At 56.9% G+C, this 25215-nt stretch overlaps 1 protein-coding gene across 2 annotated transcripts in view; it reads left to right on the forward strand.

Annotated features, from left to right (window-relative positions):
* The window catches only part of LOC121272748 (collagen alpha-2(V) chain-like), a 110083-nt gene that overhangs the window by 72545 nt on the left and 12323 nt on the right, over positions 1–25215 (forward strand). For both annotated transcript variants that reach the window (XM_041179527.1, XM_041179526.1), the window contains 2 exons: positions 1466–1623; positions 16263–16402. In XM_041179527.1, coding sequence (XP_041035461.1) covers positions 1466–1623; positions 16263–16402 — 298 coding nt within the window. The remainder of the gene's footprint in view (positions 1–1465; positions 1624–16262; positions 16403–25215) is intronic.

Consider the following 25215-nt stretch of genomic DNA (forward strand, 5'->3'; position numbering starts at 1 on the left):
CTGACCCCGAGCCACATGCAGAGCTATTAGGGACAGGTGACCACAAGCTCGGTCAGAGAGATCGGTTTTTAAGGAGCGTCTTAACCGAGGAGAGAGAGGGAAAGATGAACAGAGGGAGGCGGAGAGGTTTAGGGAGGGAATTCCAGAGCTCAGGCCCCCCCCCCCCAGGCAGCTGAAGGCACGGCCGCCAATGGTGGAGCGATGGGAATCGGGGGATGCTCGAGAGGCCGGAATTGGAGGAGGGCAGAGATCTCGGAGGGTTGTAGGAGGTTACAGAGATAGGGAGGTGTGTAGGGGCTGGAGGAGGTTACAGGGATAGGGAGGGTTGTAGGAGCTGGAGGAGGTTACAGAGATAGGGAGGGGTGTAGGGGCTGGAGGAGGTTACGGAGATAGGGAGGGGTGTAGGGGCTGGAGGAGGTTACAGAGATAAGGAGGGGTGTAGGGGCTAGAGGAGGTTACAGAGAAAGGAAGGGTTGTAGGGGCTGGAGGAGGTTACAGAGATAGGGGTGTAGGGGTTGTAGGGGCTGGAGGAGGTTACAGGGATAGGGAGGGTTGTAGGAGCTGGAGGAGGTTACAGGGATAGTGAGTGGTGTAGGAGCTGGAGGAGGTTACAGGGATAGGGAGGGGTTTAGGGGCTGGAGAAGGTTACAGAGATAGGGAGGGGTGTAGGGACTGGAGGAGGTTACAGAGATAGGGAGGGGTGTAGGGGCTGGAGGAGGTTACAGAGATAGGGAGGGGTGTAGGGGCTGGAGGAGGTTACAGGGATAGGGAGAGGTATAGGGGCTGGAGGAGGTAACAGGGATAGGGAGGGTTGTAGGGGCTGGAGGATGTTACAGAGATAGGGAGGGGTGTAGGGGCTGGAGGAGGTTACAGAGATAGGGAGGGGTGTAGGGCACTGCGGGAGGGTCAGTGCTGAGGGAGTGCTGCGCTGTGGGAGGGTCAGTGCTGAGGGAGCGCCGCACTGTCAGAGGGTCAGTGCTGAGGGAGTGCCGCACTGTCAGAGGGTCAGTGCTGAGGGGGCGCCGCACTGTCGGAGGGTCAGTGCTGAGGGAGCGCCGCACTGTCGGAGGGTCAGTGCTGAGGGAGCGCCGCACTGTCGGAGGGTCAGTATCGCAGGAGGAGACCCTAAACTCTCTCGTTGGAACGTGAATGATCCCAAGAATCTGATGGGAATTTGGGAGGGGGGGCGGGCGGGGGAGAATTGTGTCTGCCGTCCTGGAGCCAGTGAGTAGCCCCTCGGTCAGGTGACCTGCGCCGTTATCGTCCGGCTGCATGTGGGATCTTGCTGTGCGCACCCCGGCTGCCGCGTTCCCTTGCGTTGCACTTCGGGGGCGGGGGGGGGGGTGGTTGGTGGCGGTGGGGGCTGATGGGACGAGAAGCGCCCGGCACTGGCCTGAGGCCCGGGGTGGGTCCCGAGAGGGCCTGGGTTTCGCCGCTGTCTCTCACACGCTCTCCTCGGCTGTAGGTCTCCACTGCCTCCTGACCCTCGAGCTGGAAGGCAACGAGCTCAACGACGGCAACTTCAACCCCAACGCCTTCCGGCCGCTGAAGAAGCTGATCTACCTGCGCCTTGGCCGCAACCGGTTCCGGGCGATGCCTTCGGGACTCCCTCCGTCCTTGAGGGTGAGTCTTTCACTGTACAGAGAGAGAGAGGGAGAGAGAGGCGGAGGGAGAGAGACAGAGGGAGAGGGAGAGAGGGAGAGGGAGAGAGGGAGAGGGAGAGAGAGAGAGAGAGGGGGGGGGGTGAGAGAGAGAGGGGGGGTGAGAGAGAGAGAGGGGGTGAGAGAGAGAGAGGGGGTGAGAGAGAGGGGGTTGAGAGAGGGAGAGGGGGTGAGAGAGAGAGAGGGGGCGTGAGAGAGAGAGAGGGGGCGTGAGAGAGAGAGAGGGGGCGTGAGAGAGAGAGAGGGGGCGTGAGAGAGAGAGAGGGGGTGAGAGAGAGAGGGGGGGTGAGAGAGAGAGAGGGGGTGAGAGAGAGAGGGGGGGTGAGAGAGAGAGGGGGGGTGAGAGAGAGAGAGGGGGTGAGAGAGAGAGGGGGGGTGAGAGAGAGAGGGGGGGTGAGAGAGAGAGAGGGGGGTGAGAGAGAGAGGGGGGGTGAGAGAGAGAGGGGGGGTGAGAGAGAGAGAGGGGGTGAGAGAGAGAGGGGGGGTGAGAGAGAGAGGGGGAGAGAGAGAGGGGGGAGAGAGAGAGAGGGGGGGTGAGAGAGAGAGAGAGGGTGAGAGAGAGAGGGGGCGTGAGAGAGAGAGAGGGGGCGTGAGAGAGAGAGAGGGGGGGTGAGAGAGAGAGGGGGGTGAGAGAGAGAGAGAGAGGGGGTGAAGGAGAGAGAGAGAGGCGGTGAGAGAGAGAGAGAGAGGGAGGGTGAGAGAGAGAGAGGGGGGATGAGAGAGAGAGGGGGGGTAAGAGAGAGAGAGAGAGAGAGAGGGGATGAGAGAGAGAGAGAGAGGAGGGATGACAGAGAGAGGGGGGGTGAGAGAGAGAGAGAGGGGGTGAGAGAGAGAGAGTGGGTGAGACAGAGAGAGGGGGTGAGAGAGAGAGAGGGAGGTGGAGAGAATTAGGGAGGGAATTCCAGAGCTCAGGCCCCCCCCCAGGCAGCTGAAGGCACGGCCGTCAATGGTGGAGCGATGGGAATCGGGGGATGCTCGAGTGGCCGGAATTGGAGGACCACAGAGATCTCGGAGGGTTGTAAGAGGTTACAGAGATAGGGAGGGTTGTAGAGGCTGGAGGAGGTTACAGAGATAGGGAGGGTTGTAGGATCTGGAGGAGGTTACAGAGATAGGGATGAGTGTAGGGACTGGAGGAGGTGACAGAGATAGGGAGGGTCGTAGGGACTGGAGGAGGTTACAGAGATAGGGAGGGTTGTAGGGGCTGGAGGAGCTTACAGAGATAGGGAGGGGTGTAGGGGTTGGAGGAGGATACAGAGATAGGGAGAGTTGTAGGGGTTGGAGGAGGTTACAGAGTTAGGGAGGGGTGTAGGGGTTGGAGGAGGTTACAGAGATGGGGAGGGTTGTAGGGGCTGGAGGAGGTTACAGAGATAGGGGGGGTGTAGGGGTTGGAGGAGTTTACAGAGATAGGGAGGGTTGTAGGGGTTGGAGGAGGTTACAGAGATAGGGAGGGTTGTAGGGGTTGGAGGAGGTTACAGAGATAGGGAGGGGTGAGGTTACAGAGATAGGGAGGGTTGTAGGAACTGGAGTAGGTTACAGAGATAGGGAGGGGTGTAGGGGCTGGAGGAGGTTACAGAGATAGGGAGGGGTGAGGTTACAGAGATAGGGAGGGTTGTAGGGGTTGGAGGAGCTTACAGAGATTGGGAGGTGTGTAGGGGTTGGAGGAGTTTACAGAGATAGGGAGGGGTGTAGGGTCTGGAGGAGGTTACAGAGATAGGGAGGGTTGTAGGGGTTGGAGGAGGTTACAGAGATAGGGAGGGGTGTAGGGGCTGGAGGAGGTTACAGAGATAGGGAGGGGTGAGGTTACAGAGATAGGGAGGGTTGTAGGGGCTGGAGGAGGTTACAGAGATAGGGAGGGGTGTAGGGGCTGGAGGAGGTTACAGAGATAGCGAGGGGTGAGGTTACAGAGAGAGGGAGGGTTGTGGGGCTGGAGGAGGTTACAGAGATAGGGAGGGATGTAGGGGCTGGAGGAGGTTACAGACATAGGGAGGGGTGTAGGGGCTGGTGGAGGTTACAGAGATAGGGAGGGTTGTAGGGTTTGGAGGAGGTTACAGAGATAGGGATGGGTGAGGTTACAGAGATAGGGAGGGTTGTAGGGCTGGAGGAGGTTACAGAGATAGGGAGGGGTGTAGGGGCTGGAGGAGGTTACAGAGATAGGGAGGGGTGTAGGTACTGGAGGAGGTTACAAAGATAGGGAGGGGTGTAGGGGCTGGAGGAGGTTACAGAGATAGGGAGGGGTGTAGGGGCTGGATGAGGTTACAGAGATAGGGAGGGGTGTCGGGGATGGAGGAGGTTACAGAGATAGGGAGGGGTGTAGGAGCTGGAGGAGGTTACAGAGTTAGGGAGGGATGTAGGAGCTGGAAGAGGTTACAGAGATAGGGAGGGGTGTCAGGTGTGGAGGAGCTTACAGAGATAGGGAGCGGTGTAAGGGTTGGAGGAGGTTACAGGGAAGGGGAGGGGTGTAGGGGCTGGAGGAGGTTACAGAGATAGGGAGGGGTGAGGTTACAGAGATAGGGAAGGTTGTAGGGGCTGGAGGAGGTAACAGAGATAGGGAGGGGTGTAGGGGCTGGCGGAGCTTACAGAGATAGGGAGGGGTGTAGGGGTTGGAGGAGGTTACAGCGATGGGGAGGGTTGTAGGGGCTGGAGGAGCTTACAGAGATAGGGAGGGGTGTAGGGGTGGAGGAGTTTACAGAGATAGGGAGGGTTGTAGGGGTTGGAGGAGGTTACAGAGATAGGGAGGGGTGTAGGGGCTGGCGGATGTTACAGAGATAGGGAGGGTTGTAGGGGCTGGAGGAGGTTACAGAGATAGGGAGGTGTGTAGGGGTTGGAGGAGTTTACAGAGATAGGGAGGGTTGTAGGGGTTGGAGGAGGTTACAGAGATAGGGAGGGTTGTAGGGGTTGGAGGAGGTTACAGAGATAGGCAGGGGTGTAGGGGCTGGAGGAGGTTACAGAGATAGGTAGGGGTGAGGTTACAGAGATAGAGAGGGTTGTAGGGGCTGGAGGAGGTTACAGAGATAGGGAGGGGTGTAGGGGCTGGAGGAGGTTACAGAGATAGGGAGGGGTGAGGTCACAGAGATAAGGAGGGTTGTAGGGGCTGGAGGAGGTTACAGAGATAGGGAGGGTTGTAGGGGCTGGAGGAGGTTACAGAGATAGGGAGGGGTGTAGGGGCTGGAGGAGGTTACAGAGATAGGGAGGGTTGTAGGGGCTGGAGGAGCTTACAGAGATAGGGAGGTGTGTAGGGGTTGGCGGAGTTTAAAGAGATAGGGAGGGTTGTAGGGGTTGGAGGAGGTTACAGAGATAGGGAGGGTTGTAGGGGTTGGAGGAGGTTACAGAGATAGGGAGGGGTGTAGGGGCTGGAGGAGGTTACAGAGATAGGGAGGGGTGTAGGGGTTGGAGGAGGTTACAGAGATGCGGAGGGTTGTAGGGGCTGGAGGAGCTTACAGAGATAGGGAGGCGTGTAGGGGTGGAGGAGTTTACAGAGATAGGGAGGGTTGTAGGGGTTGGAGGAGGTTACAGTGATAGGGAGGGTTGTAGGGGTTGGAGGAGGTTACAGAGATAGGGAGGGGTGTAGGGGCTGGAGGAGGTTACAGAGATAGGGAGGGGTGAGGTTACAGAGATAGGGAGGGTTGTAGGGGCTGGAGGAGGTTACAGAGATAGGGAGGGGTGTAGGGGCTGGAGGAGGTTACAGAGATAGCGAGGGGTGAGGTTACAGAGATAGGGAGGGTTGTAGGGGCTGGAGGAGGTTACAGAGATAGGGAGCGGTGTAGGGGCTGGAGGAGGTTACAGAGATCGGGAGGGTTGTAGGGTTTGGAGGAGGTAACGGAGATCGGTTGGATTGTAGGGGTTGGAGGAGGTTACAGAGATAGGGATGGGTGAGGTTACAGAGATAGGGAGGGGTGTAGGGGCTGGAGGAGGTTACAGAGATAGGGAGGTGTGAGGTTACAGACTTAGGGAGGGTTGTTGGGGCTGGAGGAGGTTACAGAGATAGGGAGCGGTGTAGGGGCTGGAGGAGGTTACAGAGATAGGGAGGGTTGTAGGGTTTGGAGGAGGTTACGGAGATCGGGTGGATTGTAGGGGTTGGAGGAGGTTACAGAGATAGGGATGGGTGAGGTTACAGAGATAGGGAGGGGTGTAGGGGCTGGAGGAGTTTACAGAGATAGGGAGGGGTGTAGGTACTGGAGGAGGTTACCAAGATAGGGAGGGGTGTAGGGGCTGGAGGAGGTTACAGAGATCGGGAGGGTTGTAGGGTCTGGAGGAGGTTACAGAGATAAGGAGGGTTGTCGGGGCTGGAGGTGGTTACAGAGATTGGGAGGGGTGTAGGAGCTGGAGGAGGTTACAGAGATAGGGAGGGTTGTAGGGGCTGGAGGAGGTTACAGAGATAGGGAGGTGTGTAGGTGTGGAGGAGGTTACAGAGAAAGGGAGGGGTGTAGGGGCTGGAGGAGGTTACAGAGATAGGGAGGGGTGTAGGGAATGGAGGAGGTTACATAGATAGGGAGGGTTGTAGGGGTGGAGGATGTTACAGAGATAGGGAGGGGTTGTAGGGGCTGGAGGAGGTTACATAGATAGGGAGGGGTTTAGGGGTGGAGGAGGTTACAGAGATAGGGAGGGGTGTAGGGGCTGGAGTTGGTTACAGAGATAGGGACGTGTGTAGGGGCTGAAGGAGGTTACAGTGATAGGGACGGGTGTAGGGGCTGGAGGAGGTTACAGAGATAGGGAGGGGTGTAGGGACTGGAGGAGGTTACAGAGATAGGGAGGGGTGTAGGGACTGGAGGAGGTTTCAGAGATAGGGAGGGGTGTAGGGACTGGAAGAGGTTACAGGGATAGGGAAGCGTGTACGGGCTGGAGGAGGTTACAGAGATAGGGAGGGTTGTAGGGACTGGAGGAGGTTACAGAGATAGGGAGGGGTGTAGGGGCTGGAGGAGGTTACAGGGATAGGGAGGGGTGTCAGGTCTGGAGGAGGTTACAGAGATTGGGAGGTGTGTAGGGGCTGGTGGAGGTTACATAGATAGGGAGGGGTGTAGGGGTGAAGGAGTTTACAGAGATAGGGAGGGGTGTAGGGGCTGGAGGCAGTTACAGAGATATGGAAGGGTTTAGGGACTGGAGGAGCTTACATAGATAGGGAGGGGTGTAGGGGCTGGAGGAGCTTACAGAGATAGGGAGGGGTGTAGGGGTTGGAGGAGGTTACAGCGATGGGGAGGGTTGTAGGGGCTGGAGGAGCTTACAGAGATAGGGAGGGGTGTAGGGGTGGAGGAGTTTACAGAGATAGGGAGGGTTGTAGGGGTTGGAGGAGGTTACAGAGATAGGGAGGGGTGTAGGGGCTGGAGGATGTTACAGAGATAGGGAGGGTTGTAGGGGCTGGAGGAGGTTACAGAGATAGGGAGGTGTGTAGGGGTTGGAGGAGTTTACAGAGATAGGGAGGGTTGTAGGGGTTGGAGGAGGTTACAGAGATAGGGAGGGTTGTAGGGGTTGGAGGAGGTTACAGAGATATGCAGGGGTGTAGGGGCTGGAGGAGGTTACAGAGATAGGTAGGGGTGAGGTTACAGAGATAGAGAGGGTTGTAGGGGCTGGAGGAGGTTACAGAGATAGGGAGGGGTGTAGGGGCTGGAGGAGGTTACAGAGATAGGGAGGGGTGAGGTTACAGAGATAAGGAGGGTTGTAGGGGCTGGAGGAGGTTACAGAGATAGGGAGGGTTGTAGGGGCTGGAGGAGCTTACAGAGATAGGGAGGTGTGTAGGGGTTGGAGGAGTTTAAAGAGATAGGGAGGGTTGTAGGGGTTGGAGGAGGTTACAGAGATAGGGAGGGTTGTAGGGGTTGGAGGAGGTTACAGAGATAGGGAGGGGTGTAGGGGCTGGAGGACGTTACAGGGATAGGGAGGGGTTTAGGGGTTGGTGGAGGTTACAGAGATGCGGAGGGTTGTAGGGGCTGGAGGAGCTTACAGAGATAGGGAGGCGTGTAGGGGTGGAGGAGTTTACAGAGATAGGGAGGGTTGTAGGGGTTGGAGGAGGTTACAGTGATAGGGAGGGTTGTAGGGGTTGGAGGAGGTTACAGAGATAGGGAGGGGTGTAGGGGCTGGAGGAGGTTACAGAGATAGGGAGTGGTGAGGTTACAGAGATAGGGAGGGTTGTAGGGGCTGGAGGAGGTTACAGAGATAGGGAGGGGTGTAGGGGCTGGAGGAGGTTACAGAGATAGCGAGGGGTGAGGTTACAGAGAAAGGGAGGGTTGTAGGGGCTGGAGGAGGTTACAGAGATAGGGAGCGGTGTAGGGGCTGGAGGAGGTTACAGAGATCGGGAAGGTTGTAGGGTTTGGAGGAGGTAACGGAGAGCGGGTGGATTGTAGGGGTTGGAGGAGGTTACAGAGATAGGGAGGGGTGTAGGGGCTGGAGGAGGTTACAGAGTTAGGTAGGGGTGAGGTTACAGAGATAGAGAGGGTTGTAGGGGCTGGAGGAGGTTACAGAGATAGGGAGGGGTGTAGGGGCTGGAGGAGGTTACAGAGATAGGGAGGGGTGAGGTTACAGAGATAAGGAGGGTTGTAGGGGCTGGAGGAGGTTACAGAGATAGGGAGGGTTGTAGGGGCTGGAGGAGGTTACAGAGATAGGGAGGGGTGTAGGGGCTGGAGGAGGTTACAGAGATAGGGAGGGTTGTAGGGGCTGGAGGAGCTTACAGAGATAGGGAGGTGTGTAGGGGTTGGAGGAGTTTAAAGAGATAGGGAGGGTTGTAGGGGTTGGAGGAGGTTACAGAGATAGGGAGGGTTGTAGGGGTTGGAGGAGGTTACAGAGATAGGGAGGGGTGTAGGGGCTGGAGGAGGTTACAGAGATAGGGAGGGGTGTAGGGGTTGGAGGAGGTTACAGAGATGCGGAGGGTTGTAGGGTCTGGAGGAGCTTACAGAGATAGGGAGGCGTGTAGGGGTGGAGGAGTTTACAGAGATAGGGAGGGTTGTAGGGGTTGGAGGAGGTTACAGTGATAGGGAGGGTTGTAGGGGTTGGAGGAGGTTACAGAGATAGGGAGGGTTGTAGGGGCTGGAGGAGGTTACAGAGATAGGGAGGGGTGAGGTTACAGAGATAGGGAGGGTTGTAGGGGCTGGAGGAGGTTACAGAGATAGGGAGGGGTGTAGGGGCTGGAGGAGGTTACAGAGATAGCGAGGAGTGAGGTTACAGAGATAGGGAGGGTTGTAGGGGCTGGAGGAGGTTACAGAGATAGGGAGCGGTGTAGGGGCTGGAGGAGGTTACAGAGATCGGGAGGGTTGTAGGGTTTGGAGGAGGTAACGGAGATCGGTTGGATTGTAGGGGTTGGAGGAGGTTACAGAGATAGGGATGGGTGAGGTTACAGAGATAGGGAGGGGTGTAGGGGCTGGAGGATTTTACAGAGATAGGGAGGGGTGAGGTTACAGACATAGGGAGGGTTGTAGGGGCTGGAGGAGGTTACAGAGATAGGGAGCGGTGTAGGGGCTGGAGGAGGTTACAGAGATAGGGAGGGTTGTAGGGTTTGGAGGAGGTTATGGAGATCGGGTGGATTGTAGGGGTTGGAGGAGGTTACAGAGATAGGGATGGGTGAGGTTACAGAGATAGGGAGGGGTGTAGGGGCTGGAGGAGTTTACAGAGATAGGGAGGGGTGTAGGTACTGGAGGAGGTTACCAAGATAGGGAGGGGTGTAGGGGCTGGAGGAGGTTCCAGAGATCGGGAGGGTTGTAGGTGCTGGAGGAGGTTACAGAGAGAGTGGGGTGTTGGGGCTGGAGGAGGTTACAGAGATAGGGAGGGGTGTAGGAGCTGGAGGAGGTTACAGAGATAGGGAGGGTTGTAGGGGCTGGAGGAGGTTACAGAGATAGGGAGGTGTGCAGGTGTGGAGGAGGTTACAGAGAAAGGGAGGGGTGTAGGGGCTGGAGGAGGTTACAGAGATAGGGAGGGGAGTAGGGAATGGAGGAGGTTACATAGATAGGGAGGGTTGTAGGGGTGGAGGATGTTACAGAGATAGGGAGGGGTGTAGGGGCTGGAGGAGGTTACATAGATAGGGAGGGGTTTAGGGGTGGAGGAGGTTACAGAGATAGGGAGGGGTGTAGGGGCTGGAGTAGGTTACAGAGATAGGGACGTGTGTAGGGGCTGAAGGAGGTTACAGTGATAGGGACGGGTGTAGGGGCTGGAGGAGGTTACAGAGATAGGGAGGGGTGTAGGGACTGGAGGAGGTTTCAGAGATAGGGAGGGGTGTAGGGACTGGAAGAGGTTACAGGGATAGGGAGGCGTGTACGGGCTGGAGGAGGTTACAGAGATAGGGAGGGTTGTAGGGACTGGAGGAGGTTACAGAGATAGGGAGGTGTGTAGGGGCTGGTGGAGGTTACATAGATAGGGAGGGGTGTAGGGGTGAAGGAGTTTACAGAGATAGGGAGGGGTGTAGGGGCTGGAGGAAGTTACAGAGATATGGAAGGGTTTAGGGACTGGAGGAGCTTACATAGATAGGGAGGGGTGTAGGGGTTGGAGGAGGTTACTGCGATGGGGAGGGTTGTAGGGGCTGGAGGAGCTTACAGAGATAGGGAGGGGTGTAGGGGTGGAGGAGTTTACAGAGATAGGGAGGGTTGTAGGGGTTGGAGGAGGTTACAGAGATAGGGAGGGGTGTAGGGGCTGGAGGATGTTACAGAGATAGGGAGGGTTGTAGGGGCTGGAGGAGGTTACAGAGATAGGGAGGTGTGTAGGGGTTGGAGGAGTTTACAGAGATAGGGAGGGTTGTAGGGGTTGGAGGAGTTTACAGAGATAGGGAGGGTTGTAGGGGTTGGAGGAGGTTAGAGAGATAGGCAGGGGTGTAGGGGCTGGAGGAGGTTACAGAGATAGGTAGGGGTGAGGTTACAGAGATAGAGAGGGTTGTAGGGGCTGGAGGAGGTTACAGAGATAGGGAGGGGTGTAGGGGCTGGAGGAGATTACAGAGATAGGGAGGGGTGAGGTTACAGAGATAAGGAGGGTTGTAGGGGCTGGAGGAGGTTACAGAGATAGGGAGGGTTGTAGTGGCTGGAGGAGGTTACAGAGATAGGGAGGGGTGTAGGGGCTGGAGGAGGTTACAGAGATAGGGAGGGTTGTAGGGGCTGGAGGAGCTTACAGAGATAGGGAGGTGTGTAGGGGTTGGAGGAGTTTAAAGAGATAGGGAGGGTTGTAGGGGTTGGAGGAGGTTACAGAGATAGGGAGGGTTGTAGGGGTTGGAGGAGGTTACAGAGATAGGGAGGGGTGTAGGGGCTGGAGGAGGTTACAGGGATAGGGAGGGGTGTAGGGGTTGGAGGAGGTGACAGAGATGCGGATGGTTGTAGGGGCTGGAGGAGCTTACAGAGATAGGGAGGCGTGTAGGGGTGGAGGAGTTTACAGAGATAGGGAGGGTTGTAGGGGTTGGAGGAGGTTACAGTGATAGGGAGGGTTGTAGGGGTTGGAGGAGGTTACAGAGATAGGGAGGGGTGTAGGGGCTGGAGGAGGTTACAGAGATAGGGAGTGGTGAGGTTACAGAGATAGGGAGGGTTGTAGGGGCTGGAGGAGGTTACAGAGATAGGGAGGGGTGTAGGGGCTGGAGGAGGTTACAGAGATAGCGAGGGGTGAGGTTACAGAGAAAGGGAGGGTTGTAGGGGCTGGAGGAGGTTACAGAGATAGGGAGCGGTGTAGGGGCTGGAGGAAGTTACAGAGATCGGGAGGGTTGTAGGGTTTGGAGGAGGTAACGGAGAGCGGGTGGATTGTAGGGGTTGGAGGAGGTTACAGAGATAGGGATGGGTGAGGTTACAGAGATAGGGAGGGGTGTAGGGGCTGGAGGAGGTTACAGAGATAGGGAGGGGTGAGGTTACAGAGATAGGGAGGGTTGTAGGGGCTGGAGGAGGTTACAGAGATAGGGAGCGGTGTAGGGGCTGGAGGAGGTTACAGAGATAGGGAGGGTTGTAGGGTTTGGAGGAGGTTACGGAGATCGGGTGGATTGTAGGGGTTGGAGGAGGTTACAGAGATAGGGATGGGTGAGGTTACAGAGATAGGGAGGGGTGTAGGGGCTGGAGGAGGTTACAGAGATAGGGAGGGGTGTAGGTACTGGAGGAGGTTACCAAGATAGGGAGGGGTGTAGGGGCTGGAGGAGGTTACAGAGATCGGGAGGGTTGTAGGGTCTGGAGGAGGTTACAGAGATAGGGAGGGTTGTCGGGGCTGGAGGTGGTTACAGAGATTGGGAGGGGTGTAGGAGCTGGAGGAGGTTACAGAGATAGGGAGGGTTGTAGGGGCTGGAGGAGGTTACAGAGATAGGGAGGTGTGTAGGTGTGGAGGAGGTTACAGAGAAAGGGAGGGGTGTAGGGGCTGGAGGAGGTTACAGAGATAGGGAGGGGTGTAGGGAATGGAGGAGGTTACATAGATAGGGAGGGTTGTAGGGGTGGAGGATGTTACAGAGATAGGGAGGGGTGTAGGGGCTGGAGGAGGTTACATAGATAGGGAGGGGTTTAGGGGTGGAGGAGGTTACAGAGATAGGGAGGGGTGTAGGGGCTGGAGTAGGTTACAGAGATAGGGACGTGTGTAGGGGCTGAAGGAGGTTACAGTGATAGGGACGGGTGTAGGGGCTGGAGGAGGTTACAGAGATAGGGAGGGGTGTAGGGACTGGAGGAGGTTACAGAGATAGGGAGGGGTGTAGGGACTGGAAGAGGTTACAGGGATAGGGAGGCGTGTACGGGCTGGAGGAGGTTACAGAGATAGGGAGGGTTGTAGGGACTGGAGGAGGGTACAGAGATAGGGAGGGGTGTACGGGCTGGAGGAGGTTACAGGGATAGGGAGGGGTGTCAGGTCTGGAGGAGGTTACAGAGATTGGGAGGTGTGTAGGGGCTGGTGGAGGTTACATAGATAGGGAGGGGTGTAGGGGTGAAGGAGTTTACAGAGATAGGGAGGGGTGTAGGGGCTGGAGGAAGTTACAGAGATAGGGAGGGGTTTAGGGACTGGAGGAGCTTACATAGATAGGGAGGGGTGTAGGGGTGGAGTAGGTTACAGAGAGAGGGAGGGGTTTAGGGGCTGGAGGAGGTTATAGAGATATTGAGGGGTGTAGTGGTGAAGGAGGTTATAGAGATAGGGAGGGGTGTAGGGTCTGGAGGAGGTTACAGAGATAGGGAGGTGTGTAGGGGCTGGAGGAGGTTACATAGATAAGGAGGGGTGTAGGTGTGGAGGAGGTTACAGAGATCGGGATGTTTGTAGGGGCTGGAGGAGGTTACAGAGATAGGGAGGGGTGTAGGGGCTGGAGGAGTTTACAGAGATAGGGAGGGCTGTAGGGGCTGGAGGAGGTCACAGAGATAGGGAGGGGTGTAGGGGCTGGAGGAGGTTACAGAGATAGGGAGGGTTTTAGGGGCTGTAGGAGGTTACAGAGATAGGGAGGGGTGTAGGGGTTGGAGGAGGTTACAGAGATAGAGAGGGGTGTAGGGGCTGGAGGAGGTTACAGAGATAGGGAGGGTTGTAGGGGCTGGAGGAGGTTACAGAGATAGGGAGGGTTGTAGGGGCTGGAGGAGGTTACAGAGATAGGGAGGGTTGTAGGGGCTGGAGGAGGTTACAGAGATAGGGACTGTTGTAGGGGCTGGAGGAGGTTACAGAGATAGGAAGGGTTGTAGGGGCTGGAGGAGGTTACAGAGATAGGGAGGGTTGTAGGGGCTGGAGGTGGTTACAGAGATAGGGAGGGTTGTAGGGGCTGGAGGAGGTTACAGAGATAGGGAGGGGTGTAGGGGTTGGAGGAGGTTACAGAGATAGAGAGGGGTGTAGGGGCTGGAGGAGGTTACAGAGATAGGGAGGGTTGTAGGGGCTGGAGGAGGTTACAGAGATAGGGAGGATTGTAGGGGCTGGAGGAGGTTACAGAGATAGGGAGGGTTGTAGGGGCTGGAGGAGGTTACAGAGATAGGGAGTGTTGTAGGGGCTGGAGGAGGTTACAGAGATAGGAAGGGTTGTAGGGGCTGGAGGAGGTTACAGAGATAGGGAGGGTTGTAGGGGCTGGAGGTGGTTACAGAGATAGGGAGGGTTGTAGGGGCTGGAGGAGGTTACAGAGATAGGGAGGGTTTTTGGGGCTGGAGGAGGTTACAGAGATAGGGAGTGTTTTCGGGCCTGGAGGAGGTTACAGAGATAGGGAGGGTTGTAGGGGCTGGAGGAGGTTACAGAGATAGGGAGGGTTGTAGGGGCTGGAGGAGGTTACAGAGATAGGGAGGGGTGTAGGGGCTGGAGGAGGTTACAAGGATAGGGAGGGGTGTCAGGTCTGGAGGAGGTTACAGAGATTGGGAGGTGTGTAGGGGCTGGTGGAGGTTACAGAGATAGGGAGGGGTTTAGGGGTGAAGGAGTTTACAGAGATAGGGAGGGGTGTAGGTGCTGGAGGAGGTTACAGAGATATGGAGGTGTTTAGGGACTGGAGGAGCTTACATAGATAGGGAGGGGTGTAGGTGTGGCGTAGGTTACAGAGAGAGGGAGGGGTGTAGGGGCTGGAGGAGGTTACAGAGATATTGAGGGGTGTAGTGGTGAAGGAGGTTATAGAGATAGGGAGGGGTGTAGGGGCTGGAGGAGGTTACAGAGATAGGGAGGTGTGTAGGAGCTGGAGGAGGTTACATAGATAGGGAGGGGTGTAGGTGTGGAGGAGGTTACAGAGATAGGGAGGGTTTTAGGGGCTGGAGGAGGTTACAGAGATAGGGAGGGGTGTAGGGGCTGGAGGAGGTTACAGAGATAGGGAGGGGTGTAGGGACTGGAGGATTTTACAGAGATAGGGAGGGGTGTAGGGGCTGGAGGAGATTACAGAGATAGGGAGGGTTGTAGGGGCTGGAGGTGGTTACAGAGATAGGGAGGGTTGTAGGGGCTGGAGGAGGTTACAGAGATAGGGAGGGTTTTTGGGGCTGGAGGAGGTTACAGAGATAGGGAGTGTTTTCGGGCCTGGAGGAGGTTACAGAGATAGGGAGGGTTGTAGGGGCTGGAGGAGGTTACAGAGATAGGGAGGGTTGTAGGGGCTGGAGGAGGTTACAGAGATAGGGAGGGGTGTAGGGGCTGGAGGAGGTTACAAGGATAGGGAGGGGTGTCAGGTCTGGAGGAGGTTACAGAGATTGGGAGGTGTGTAGGGGCTGGTGGAGGTTACAGACATAGGGAGGGGTGTAGGGGTGAAGGAGTTTACAGAGATAGGGAGGGGTGTAGGTGCTGGAGGAGGTTACAGAGATATGGAGGTGTTTAGGGACTGGAGGAGCTTACATAGATAGGGAGGGGTGTAGGTGTGGCGTAGGTTACAGAGAGAGGGAGGGGTGTAGGGGCTGGAGGAGGTTACAGAGATATTGAGGGGTGTAGTGGTGAAGGAGGTTATAGAGATAGGGAGGGGTGTAGGGGCTGGAGGAGGTTACAGAGATAGGGAGGTGTGTAGGAGCTGGAGGAGGTTACATAGATAGGGAGGGGTGTAGGTGTGGAGGAGGTTACAGAGATAGGGAGGGTTTTAGGGGCTGGAGGAGGTTACAGAGATAGGGAGGGGTGTAGGGGCTGGAGGAGGTTACAGAGATAGGGAGGGGTGTAGGGACTGGAGGATTTTACAGAGATAGGGAGGGGTGTAGGGGCTGGAGGAGATTACAGAGATAGGGAAGGTTGTAGGGGCTGGAGGAGGTTACAGAGATAGGGAGGGTTGTAGGGGGCTGAAGGAGGTTACAGAGATAGGGAGGGGTGTAGGGGCTGGAGGAGGTTACAGAGATAGGGTGGGTTGTTGGGCTGGAAGTGGTTACAGAGATAGGGAGGGTTGTAGGTGCTGGAGGAGGTTACAGAGTTAGGGAGGGGTGAAGGGGCTGGAGGAGGTTACAGAGATAGGGAGGGGTGTAGGGGTTGGAGGAGGTTACAGAGATAGGGAGGGTTGTAGGGACTGGAGGAGGTTACAGAGATAGGGAGGAGTGTAGGGGCTGGAGGAGGTTACAGAGATAGAGAGGGTTGTAGGGGCTGGAGGAGGTTACAGAGATAGGGAGTGTTGTAGGGGCTGGAGGAGGTTACAGAGATAGGGAGGGTTGTAGGGGCTGGAGGAGGTTACAGAGTTAGGGAGGGTTGTAGGGGCTGGAGGAGGTTACAGAGATAGGGAGGGTTGTAGGGGCTGGAGGAGGTTACAGAGATAGGGAGGGTTGTAGGGGCTGGAGGAGGTTACAGAGTTAGGGAGGGTTGTAGGGGCTGGAGGAGGTTACAGAGTTAGGGAGGGTTGTAGGGGCTGGAGGAGGTTACAGGAGGTTACATCAGTGAAAAGCAGACGGTCTGTGCCATGATCACATTGGGCTGTTCCGTGGGATCTTGCTCTGCGCAGATCGGCTAACGTTTTTCCCGCATTCCGACAGTGACCAGCCCTCACAGACCCCCCCCCCCCCACCACCATTGGCCTTGAGGCTTTTCGGGACGCCTTGAGGTGGCCAAAGGCGTTGGAACGATGGGAGCTCTCTCTTCCTTCACTTTCCTCCTATCTTGCTCTCCCTCTGTCTTCCTCCCTTCCTCCCTTCCCCCTCTGCCCCTTCCCTGCGTCCGCACCCCCACTTTCGCACCCTTTCTCCCCCCCCAACCGGTTCCCCGCCGGCTCCCTCCCCCCGCCCCCCCCCCCCCCCCCCCCACCCCACAACCCCCGCCTTTTCCGGCCTAACTTCTCGGTTCTGTCGCCACCAGGAGCTTCATTTGGAGAACAACCACATCGAGGAGATCCCTGGGGGGCTCCTGAACAAGACCCTCGACCTCACCACCGTGGTGCTGCGCCACAACCGGCTCCAGGAGAACCGGATCGCCCCTCAAGCCTGGATCCACCTGCGGTGAGTAGGGTAACGGACGTCCCCGCTCAGGGGTCGCGGGCCTAGTCAGCTCCCATACTCCCGGCTCCTGCTGCAACCCCGACTTCACCCTGGGCGCCAGCAACCCGGCCTTTCGAGGGTGCCCCCTAACCGAGTTCACCCAGCAGCCCCCCCCGACTCCCCCCCCCCCCCTCCCCCCCACCCATGGCGCTTCACGGGAGGGTCAATCGGACAGAATCTGACCCCGAGACTCACGCCCAGGTATTCGAGACAGGGGAACGAAAGCTCAGTCAGAGATACCGGTTTTTTAAGGAACGTCTTAAAGGAGGAGAGAGGGAGGCAGAGAGAGAGAGAGGGAGGCAGAGAGAGAGAGAGGGAGGCAGAGAGAGAGAGAGGGAGGCCGAGAAAGAGAGAGGGAGGCCGAGAGAGAGAGAGGGAGGCCGAAAGAGAGAGAGAGAGGGAGGCAGAGAGATGGAGGGGGAGGCAGAGAGAGAGAGAGGGAGGCAGAGAGAGGGAGGGGGAGGCCGAGACAGAGAGAGGGGGAGGCAGAGAGAGAGAGAGGGGGAGGCAGAGAGAGAGAGAGAGGGAGGCAGAGAGAGGGAGGGGGAGGCAGAGAGAGAGAGGGAGGCAGAGAGAGGGAGGGGGAGGCAGAGAGAGAGAGAGGGAGGCAGAGAGAGGGAGGGGGAGGCAGATAGAGAGAGGGGGAGGCAGAGAGAGAGAGAGAGGGAGGCAGAGAGAGGGAGGGGGAGGCAGAGAGAGAGAGAGGGAGGCAGAGAGAGGGAGGGGGAGGCAGATAGAGAGAGAGGGAGGCAGAGAGAGGGAGGGGGAGGCAGAGAGAGAGAGAGGGAGGCAGAGAGAGGGAGGGGGAGGCCGAGACAGAGAGAGGGGGAGACCGAGAGAGAGAGAGGGGGAGGCCGAGAGAGAGAGGGGGAGGCCGAGAGAGAGAGAGGGAGAGGCCGAGAGAGAGACACAGAAAAAGAGAGGGTGAGAGTGAGAGAGAGAGACACAGAGAGAGACAGAGGGAGAGAGGGAGAGAGAGAGACAGGGAGACAGAGAGAGAGACAGCGGGAGACAGAGAGAGATAGAGAGAGAAACAGAGACAGAGAGAAAGTGGCAGAGAGGCAGAGACAGAGAGATGCAGAGAAAAAGAAAGAGTGAGAGAGAGAGAGACAGAAAAAGAGACAGTGACAGAGAGACAGGGGGTCGGAGAGGTTTAGGGAGGGAATTCCAGAGCTCAGGGCCCACCCCCCGAGGCAGCTGAAGGCACGGCCGCCAATGGTGGAGCGATGGGAATCGGGGGACGCATTTCGATGAGCGGAGTTGCTTCTCTTCATTTTGCTTCCGACAACTCCCTCGAGAGCTTACGGCTGTGAGAAAGGATTTCAACTCTGCTGCTCCGTGTCCCAACTCACAATCCATTCCTGTTCGCCCAGCAAACCAGCACCCACCCCCCCTGTGCGCCCACGGTGATCACAGACTGACATGGGCTCCCAGCCCGGCAACACCTCCATTTTCACATTCTCATCCTTGTTTCTTCCTCCTCCAGCCCCTACAACCCTCCCTATCTCTGTAACCTCCTCCAGCCCCTACAACCCTCCCTATCTCTGTAACCTCCTCCAACCCCTACACCCCTCCCTATCTCTGTAACCTCCTCCAGGCCCTACACCCCTCCCTATCTCTGTAACCTCCTCCAGCCCCTACACCCCTCCCTATCTCTGTAACCTCCTCCAGCCCCTACAACCCTCCCTATCTCTGTAACCTCCTCCAGCCCCTACAACCCTCCCTATCTCTGTAACCTCCTCCAGCCCCTACACCCCTCCCTATCTCTGTAACCTCCTCCAGCCCCTACACCCCTTCCTATCTCTGTAACCTCCTCCAGCCCCTACAACCCTCCCTATCTCTGTAACCTCCTCCAACCCCTACAACCCTCCCTATCTCTGTAACCTCCTCCAGACCCTACACCCCTCCCTATCTCTGTAACCTCCTTCAGCTCCTACAACCCTCCCTATCTCTGTAACCTCCTCCAGCCCCTACAACCCTCCCTATCTCTGTAACCTCCTCCAGCCCCTACAACCCTCCCTATCTCTGTAACCTCCTCCAATCCCTACAACCCTCCCTATCTCTGTAACCTCCTCCAGCCCCTACACCCCTCCCTATCTCTGTAACCTCCTCCAGCCCCTACAACCCTCCCTATCTCTGTAACCTCCTCCAGCCCCTACACCCCTCCCTATCTCTGTAACCTCCTCCAGCCCCTACACCTCTTCCTATCTCTGTAACCTCCTCCAGCCCCTACAACCCTCCCTATCTCTGTAACCTCCTCCAACCCCTACAACCCTCCCTATCTCTGTAACCTCCTCCAGACCCTACACCCCTCCCTATCTCTGTAACCTCCTTCAGCTCCTACAACCCTCCCTATCTCTGTAACCTCCTCCAGCCCCTACACCCCTCCCTATCTCTGTAACCTCCTCCAGCCCCTACACCCCTTCCTATCTCTGTAACCTCCTCCAGCCCCTACAACCCTCCCTATCTCTGTAACCTCCTCCAACCCCTACAACCCTCCCTATCTCTGTAACCTCCTCCAGCCCCTACACCCCTCCCTATCTCTGTAACCTCCTTCAGCTCCTACAACCCTCCCTATCTCTGTAACCTCCTCCAGCCCCTACAACCCTCCCTATCTCTGTAACCTCCTCCAGCCCCTACAACCCTCCCTATCTCTGTAACCTCCTCCAATCCCTACAACCCTCCCTATCTCTGTAACCTCCTCCAGCCACTACACCCCTCCCTATCTCTGTAAACTCCTCCAGCCCCTACACCCCTCCCTATCTCTGTAACCTCCTTCAGCCCCTACACCCCTCCCTATCTCTGTAACCTCCTCAAGCCCCTACACCCCTCCCTATCCCTGTAACCTCCTCCAGCCCCTACACCCCTCCCTATCTCTGTAACCTCCTCCAGCCCCTACACCCCTCCCTATCTCTGTAACCTCCTCCAGCCCCTACAACCCTCCACATCTCTGTAACCTCCTACAACCCCTACACCCCTCCCTATCTCTGTAACCTCCTCCAACCCCTACAACCCTCCACATCTCTGTAACCTCCTACAACCCTCCGAGATCTCTGCGCTGCCCCAATTCCGGCCTCTCGAGCATCCCCCGATTCCCATCGCTCCACCATTGGCGGCCGTGCCTTCAGCTGCCTGGGGGGGGCCCTGAGCTCTGGAATTCCCTCCCTCAGCCTCTGTGGTCCTCTGTCTCTTAATCTTTGTCAATCTCTCTCAATCTCTGTCAATCTCTCTAAATCTCTCTCTCTCAATTTCTCTCTCTCAATCTCTCAATCTCTCAATCTCTCAATCTCTCAATCTCTCTCAATCTCTCTCAATCTCTCTCAATCTCTCTAAATCTCTCTCTCTCAATTTCTCTCTCTCAATCTCTCTCTCTCAATCTCTCTCAATCTCTCTCAATTTCTCTCAATCTCTCTCAATCTGTCTAAATCTCTCTCTCTCAATTTCTCTCTCTCAATTTCTCTCTCTCAATCTCTCTCTCTCAATCTCTCTCTCTCTCTCCCTCTCCCCTTCCCTCTTTCCCTCTCTCCCTCTCTCTCTCTTCCTTTAAGACGCTCCTTAAAAACCGACCTGTCTGACCGAGCGTACGGTCACCTGTCCCCAATATCCCCGTGTGTCGCTGGGGGTCAGAGTGTGTCAGATTGACGCTCCCTGTGAAGCGGCCTGAGGGACGGGGAAGTGGCATCGTAAATGCAGGGCACCGTCGTTGCTGACAGTGTGAGATGCGAATGGACGGGATGGTGACTGTCAGTGATCGTCATGGTGAGACGCAGATACTCCCGGTCGATAGCTCGACGAGGCTTCAGCGCTGGGAGTAAAGCAGTGGGACCGAGGCGGGATAATCCCCCCCCAACCCAGCCCAGTGACGCGCAGACAGTGTTTTCGGCTTCTGCGTTGCCCTGGGTTTGAGGGATTATTGACGGCTCCTGTCGGGAGACGGTGCAGGATGTGCTGGAGCCTGGGCCTAGGCTGTTGCGGTGACCAGGCCGATTCTGACCAGGGTTGGCTACCTCCCCGCCTCCCGCTACCTCCCCTCAGACCTCGCTCGGCCGCTGTGCCTTCTCCCCCCAGCCCCAGCCAAGGACTGCTAAAAGCAAGCCCCCCCCCCCTCCGCAGTCCGGAAACCACCCCCCACCCCCCCACCCCCCCCGCCTCCCCACCGAGCCTGCACTAGGCCGGGAAACGGTTCTGGCAGGGGCCGAATTCCCGAACCGACCCGTTAGCCAAAACAGGGCAAGCAGCCGAAGGAAAGAACGAGTGGCCGTTCCTCCAGCGCCTCGCTTTCACCCCCCCCGGACACCCCGCAGCCGAGGACGAGCGCAAGAGCGGCAGCCACGCGCACAGCAGGATCCCAGAAACTTGCAATGTGACGAGGCCCCACGCCGTCTTGTCTTCTTTCTCTGTGATGTCGATTGAGGCTTAAATATCGGCCCCAGGACACTGGGGAGAAAGCCTACCACCCCCCCCGCCCTACCCCACCCACTCCTGCACCAGCCTCTGGCCTCCCCCAGCTCTTGTTCCAATCGTCCCCCCGCCCTGAGAGGGCAGACCGGGGCCTCGGGTTTACCGGATCACACAAATAACAGCACCTCCGACAGTGCGGCGCTCCCTCAGCACTGACCCTCCTACAGTGTGGCACTCCCTCAGCACTGACCCTCCGACAGTGCGGCACTCCCTCAGCACTGACCCTCCGACAGTGCGGCGCTCCCTCAGCACTGACACTCCCACAGTGCGGCGCTCCCTCAGCACTGACCCTCCGACAGTGCGGCTCTCCCTCAGCACTGACCCTCCGACAGTGCGGCGCTCCCTCAGCACTGACCCTCCCACAGTGCGGCGCTCCCTCAGCACTGACCCTCCGACAGTGCGGCGCTCCCTCAGCACTGACCCTCCGACAGTGCGGCGCTCCCTCAGCACTGACCCTCCGACAGGGCGGCGCTCCCTCAGCACTGACCCTCTGACAGTGCGTGGCTCCCTCAGCACTGACCCTCCGACAGTGCGGCGCTCCCTCAGCACTGACACTCCCACAGTGCGGCGCTCCCTCAGCACTGACCCTCCGACAGTGCGGCGCTCCCTCAGCACTGACCCTCCGACAGCGCGGCGCTCCCTCGGCACTGACCCTCCGACAGTGCGGCGCTCCCTCGGCACTGACTTTCCGACAGTGCGGCGCTCCCTCGGCACTGACCCTCCGAAAGTGCGGCGCTCCCTCGGCACTGACCCTCTGACAGTGCGGCGCTCCCTCAGCACTGACCCTCCGACAGTGCGGCGCTCCCTCATCACTGACCCTCTGACAGTGCGGCGCTCCCTCAGCACTGACCCTCCGAAAGTGCGGCGCTCCCTCGGCACTGACCCTCTGACAGTGCGGCGCTCCCTCATCACTGACCCTCCCACAGTGCGGCCCTCCCTCAGCACTGACCCTCCGACAGTGCAGCACTCCCTCAGCACTGACCCTCCGACAGTGCGGCGCTCCCTCGGCACTGACCCTCCGACAGTGCGGCGCTCCCTCGGCACCGACCCTCCGACAGTGCGGCACTCCCTCAGCACTGACCCTCCGACAGTGCGGCGCTCCCTCGACACTGACCCTCCGACAGTGCGGCACTCCCTCAGCACTGACCCTCCCACAGTGCGGCGCTCCCTCGGCACCGACCCTCCGACAGTGCGGCGCTCCCTCGGCACCGACCCTCCGACAGTGCGGCGCTCCCTCGGCACCGACCCTCCGACAGCGCGACGCTCCCTTAGATTTGGCCGTATGTGAGGACCTGTCAGTGGTATGGGGTGGGGGTGGGGTGCGTCGGGCCCAGCTTATGCCACTTGACTCTCTGATGTGGGGTCTCGGGCACATAACCTTCTGACTCCCTGGCAGGGGTGAGTCCGACTGAGAACGATGACACTTTGACCTTGCTGATGTATTGCAGAACCTGCTAGCAGTCTTTCTAGTCTAGTCTGATGATTTGTGTTTTCAGAACACATATAAAGTATTATTTTGTTCAAGCAGCTCTGGACTGGGTTCTCCGCCCTGTTTAACAACCTGTTTGTTCCAATTACGTTGAGACAGCAGACTCTCTTTGAACATAACATAAGAACGAGGAGCAGGAGTGGGCCATTCAGCCCCTCGAGCCTGCCCCGCCATTCATTACCTTCATGGCTGATCTCATTTTGGCCTCAACTCCAATTTCCTTGCCTCTCCCCATAACCTTTCAACCCCGTTACTAATTAAAAATCTCTCTATCTCCTCCTTAAATTTATTCAGCGTCCCGGCATCCACTGCTCTCTGAGGTATTGACTTCCACAGATTCACCACCTTTTGAGAAAAGTAATTCCTCCTCACCCCTGATTTAAATCTACCACCCCTTAGCCTTAAAACTATGGCCCCTTGTTCTAGAATGTCCTGCAAGGGGAAACATCCGCTCCACGTCTACTTTGTCTGTCCCCTTTAGCATCTTATATACCTCAGTCAAATCTCCTTTCATCCTTCTAAACTCTTGTGAGTATAGGCCTAAACTGCTCAATCTCTCCTCATAAGACAAGCCCCGAATCGCTGGAATCAATCTAGTGAACCTCCTCTGAACCGCCTCCAATGCAACTACATCCTCCCTCAGGGGGCCCAAAACTGTGCACAGTACGCCAGATGCAGTCTCGCCAATGCCTTGTACAGCTGCAACAACACTTCCCTATTTTTATACTCTATTCCTTTAGCAATAAATGCCAAAATTCCATTTGCCTTCCTTATTACCTGCTGTACCTGCACACTAGCTTTCAGTGATTCATTCACGGGGATACCCAGATCCCTCGGCACTGAAGCGTTCTGAAGTTTCTCTCCAATTAAATAATAAGTCGCCTTTTTATTCCTCCGACCAAAATAGATAACCTCACACTTACCCACGTTAAACTCCATCTGCCAAATTTTGGCCCATTCACCTAACCTGTCCATATCCATTTGTAAATTTCTTATTTCTTCATTACAACTTACTTTCCCACCTATTTTTTGGTGTCATCTGCAAATTTAGCTATAGTACCTTCTATCTCTGAATCCAAGTCATTAATACAGATTGTAAATAGCTGGGGCCCAAGGACCGAACCCTGTGGCTCCCTCACTAGTTATAGCTTGCCATCCAGAAAAAGACCCATTTATTCTGACCCGCTGCTTTCTGTTGGTTAGCCAATCCTCTATCCAAGCTCATATATTACCCCTAACTCCATGTGATCTTATCTTGTGCATTAATCTATTGTGCAGCACCTTATCAAAGGCCAGATATATTACATCTACAGGATCCCCATTATCTACTTTGCTTGTCACACCTTCAAAGAGTCCGCGCTTCATGAACCAGAGACGAAAGTCCGACTCTTGGCACACTCGTAGGCCGCAGTCCTCCGCACGGTTCGAATTGAGGCCCAAATCCAAGTCCTCGCCAACCATTCCCCCTCTCCCCCCAGCTGTACCAGAAGGCCGAGGGCCCGCGTCCCCACCCCCAGCAAGCCTGGAGGCTGGATTTCCGCCTCTGGTTCGGGAAGGGCGGGTTCGAGGGCCTTTCACCGACACGGCATGCTGCCAGGCTTTCCCAACGGGAGACCCCACCCCCCCCCCACACTAACTCGATGGAATTTGAGCCTTGGAGAATGCGGCAAGGCCACCCCCCCCCCCCTCCGTTTAGTCGGCCGTCGGTTCAGTTCGGCCCTCTCGCCCCCAGCCACTCCTCACCCATGTTGAGTGACCCCCTCTGTGCACCCTCATATCTCCCATGACCCCCTCCACCCCGCTCGCCCAGTATCCACCAGGTACAGAGCCAATCAGCCGTATAATATCGTCGGCATGTGTTTGAAATGCTCAGGAAATGATCAGAAAAATGCACCCAGCCACTCAAAAACCCCTTTGAAAGAACTTTCTCCACTTAGGTGCTCATAAAACTGTCAATCAAACACAGGCCATGAAAGTCCCATTGACAACAATTTCAATCCAGTGAATATTTCCTACACGTGTCCAAATAAACACACAGGCATTGAGAAAATACTTGAAGAAAGGTAAGTTATTGCAGGCTCGTAAAACGCTCAGTTAAATAAAGCTAAAAGTCCCCTCTGCAGCTGTGTAAACAGCTACCCCACAGAGCTGAATGCATTAGTCAGTCCCAGAGCTCAGCCAAGCATTCATCATGAGGCCACCTGGCACCTGTGCCAACAAACGCAGGCTGGAAAGATGGCCAGACGTGTGTGTTGCCAGTTGGCCTCATTATTAATACTTAGTTGTGTCAGTACTGAGGGAACGCCGCACTGTTGGAGAGTCACTACTGATGGAGTGCCGCACTGTTAGATGGTTAGTATTGAGGGAGCGCCGCACTGTCGGAGGGTCAGTGCTGAGGGAGCTCCGCACTGTCGGAGGATCAGTGCTGAGGGAGCACCGCACTGTCGGAGGGTCAGTGCTGAGGGAGCGCCGCACTGTGGGAGGGTCAGTGCTGAGGGAGTGCCGCACTGTGGGAGCGCCGCACACTTGGAGATACCAAACCCTGGGCCCTCTTCGCTTGTTGTAAAGGATCCATTGGCCACGATTGGAAGAAAAGTTGTTGGAGGAGGTGGGGTGCGGTATAGAGTTCTCCTCCATGTCATGGGGCAGTATTTATCCCTGATCTAATATCGCTGCAGAATGAACTGATGATCTGGGTCGTTGTCACTTTGCTGCCTGTGGGATCTTGCTGTACCCACCTTGGCTGGCTATGTTTCCTCTTTGGAAAGATGGGCCAAAGTGATTGGTTGTGTGTAGCAAGCTTTGGGATGTCAGCAGGTAGAAG

This window comes from Carcharodon carcharias, chromosome 35, assembly GCF_017639515.1.
Source record: "Carcharodon carcharias isolate sCarCar2 chromosome 35, sCarCar2.pri, whole genome shotgun sequence".
NCBI lineage: Eukaryota > Metazoa > Chordata > Chondrichthyes > Lamniformes > Lamnidae > Carcharodon > Carcharodon carcharias.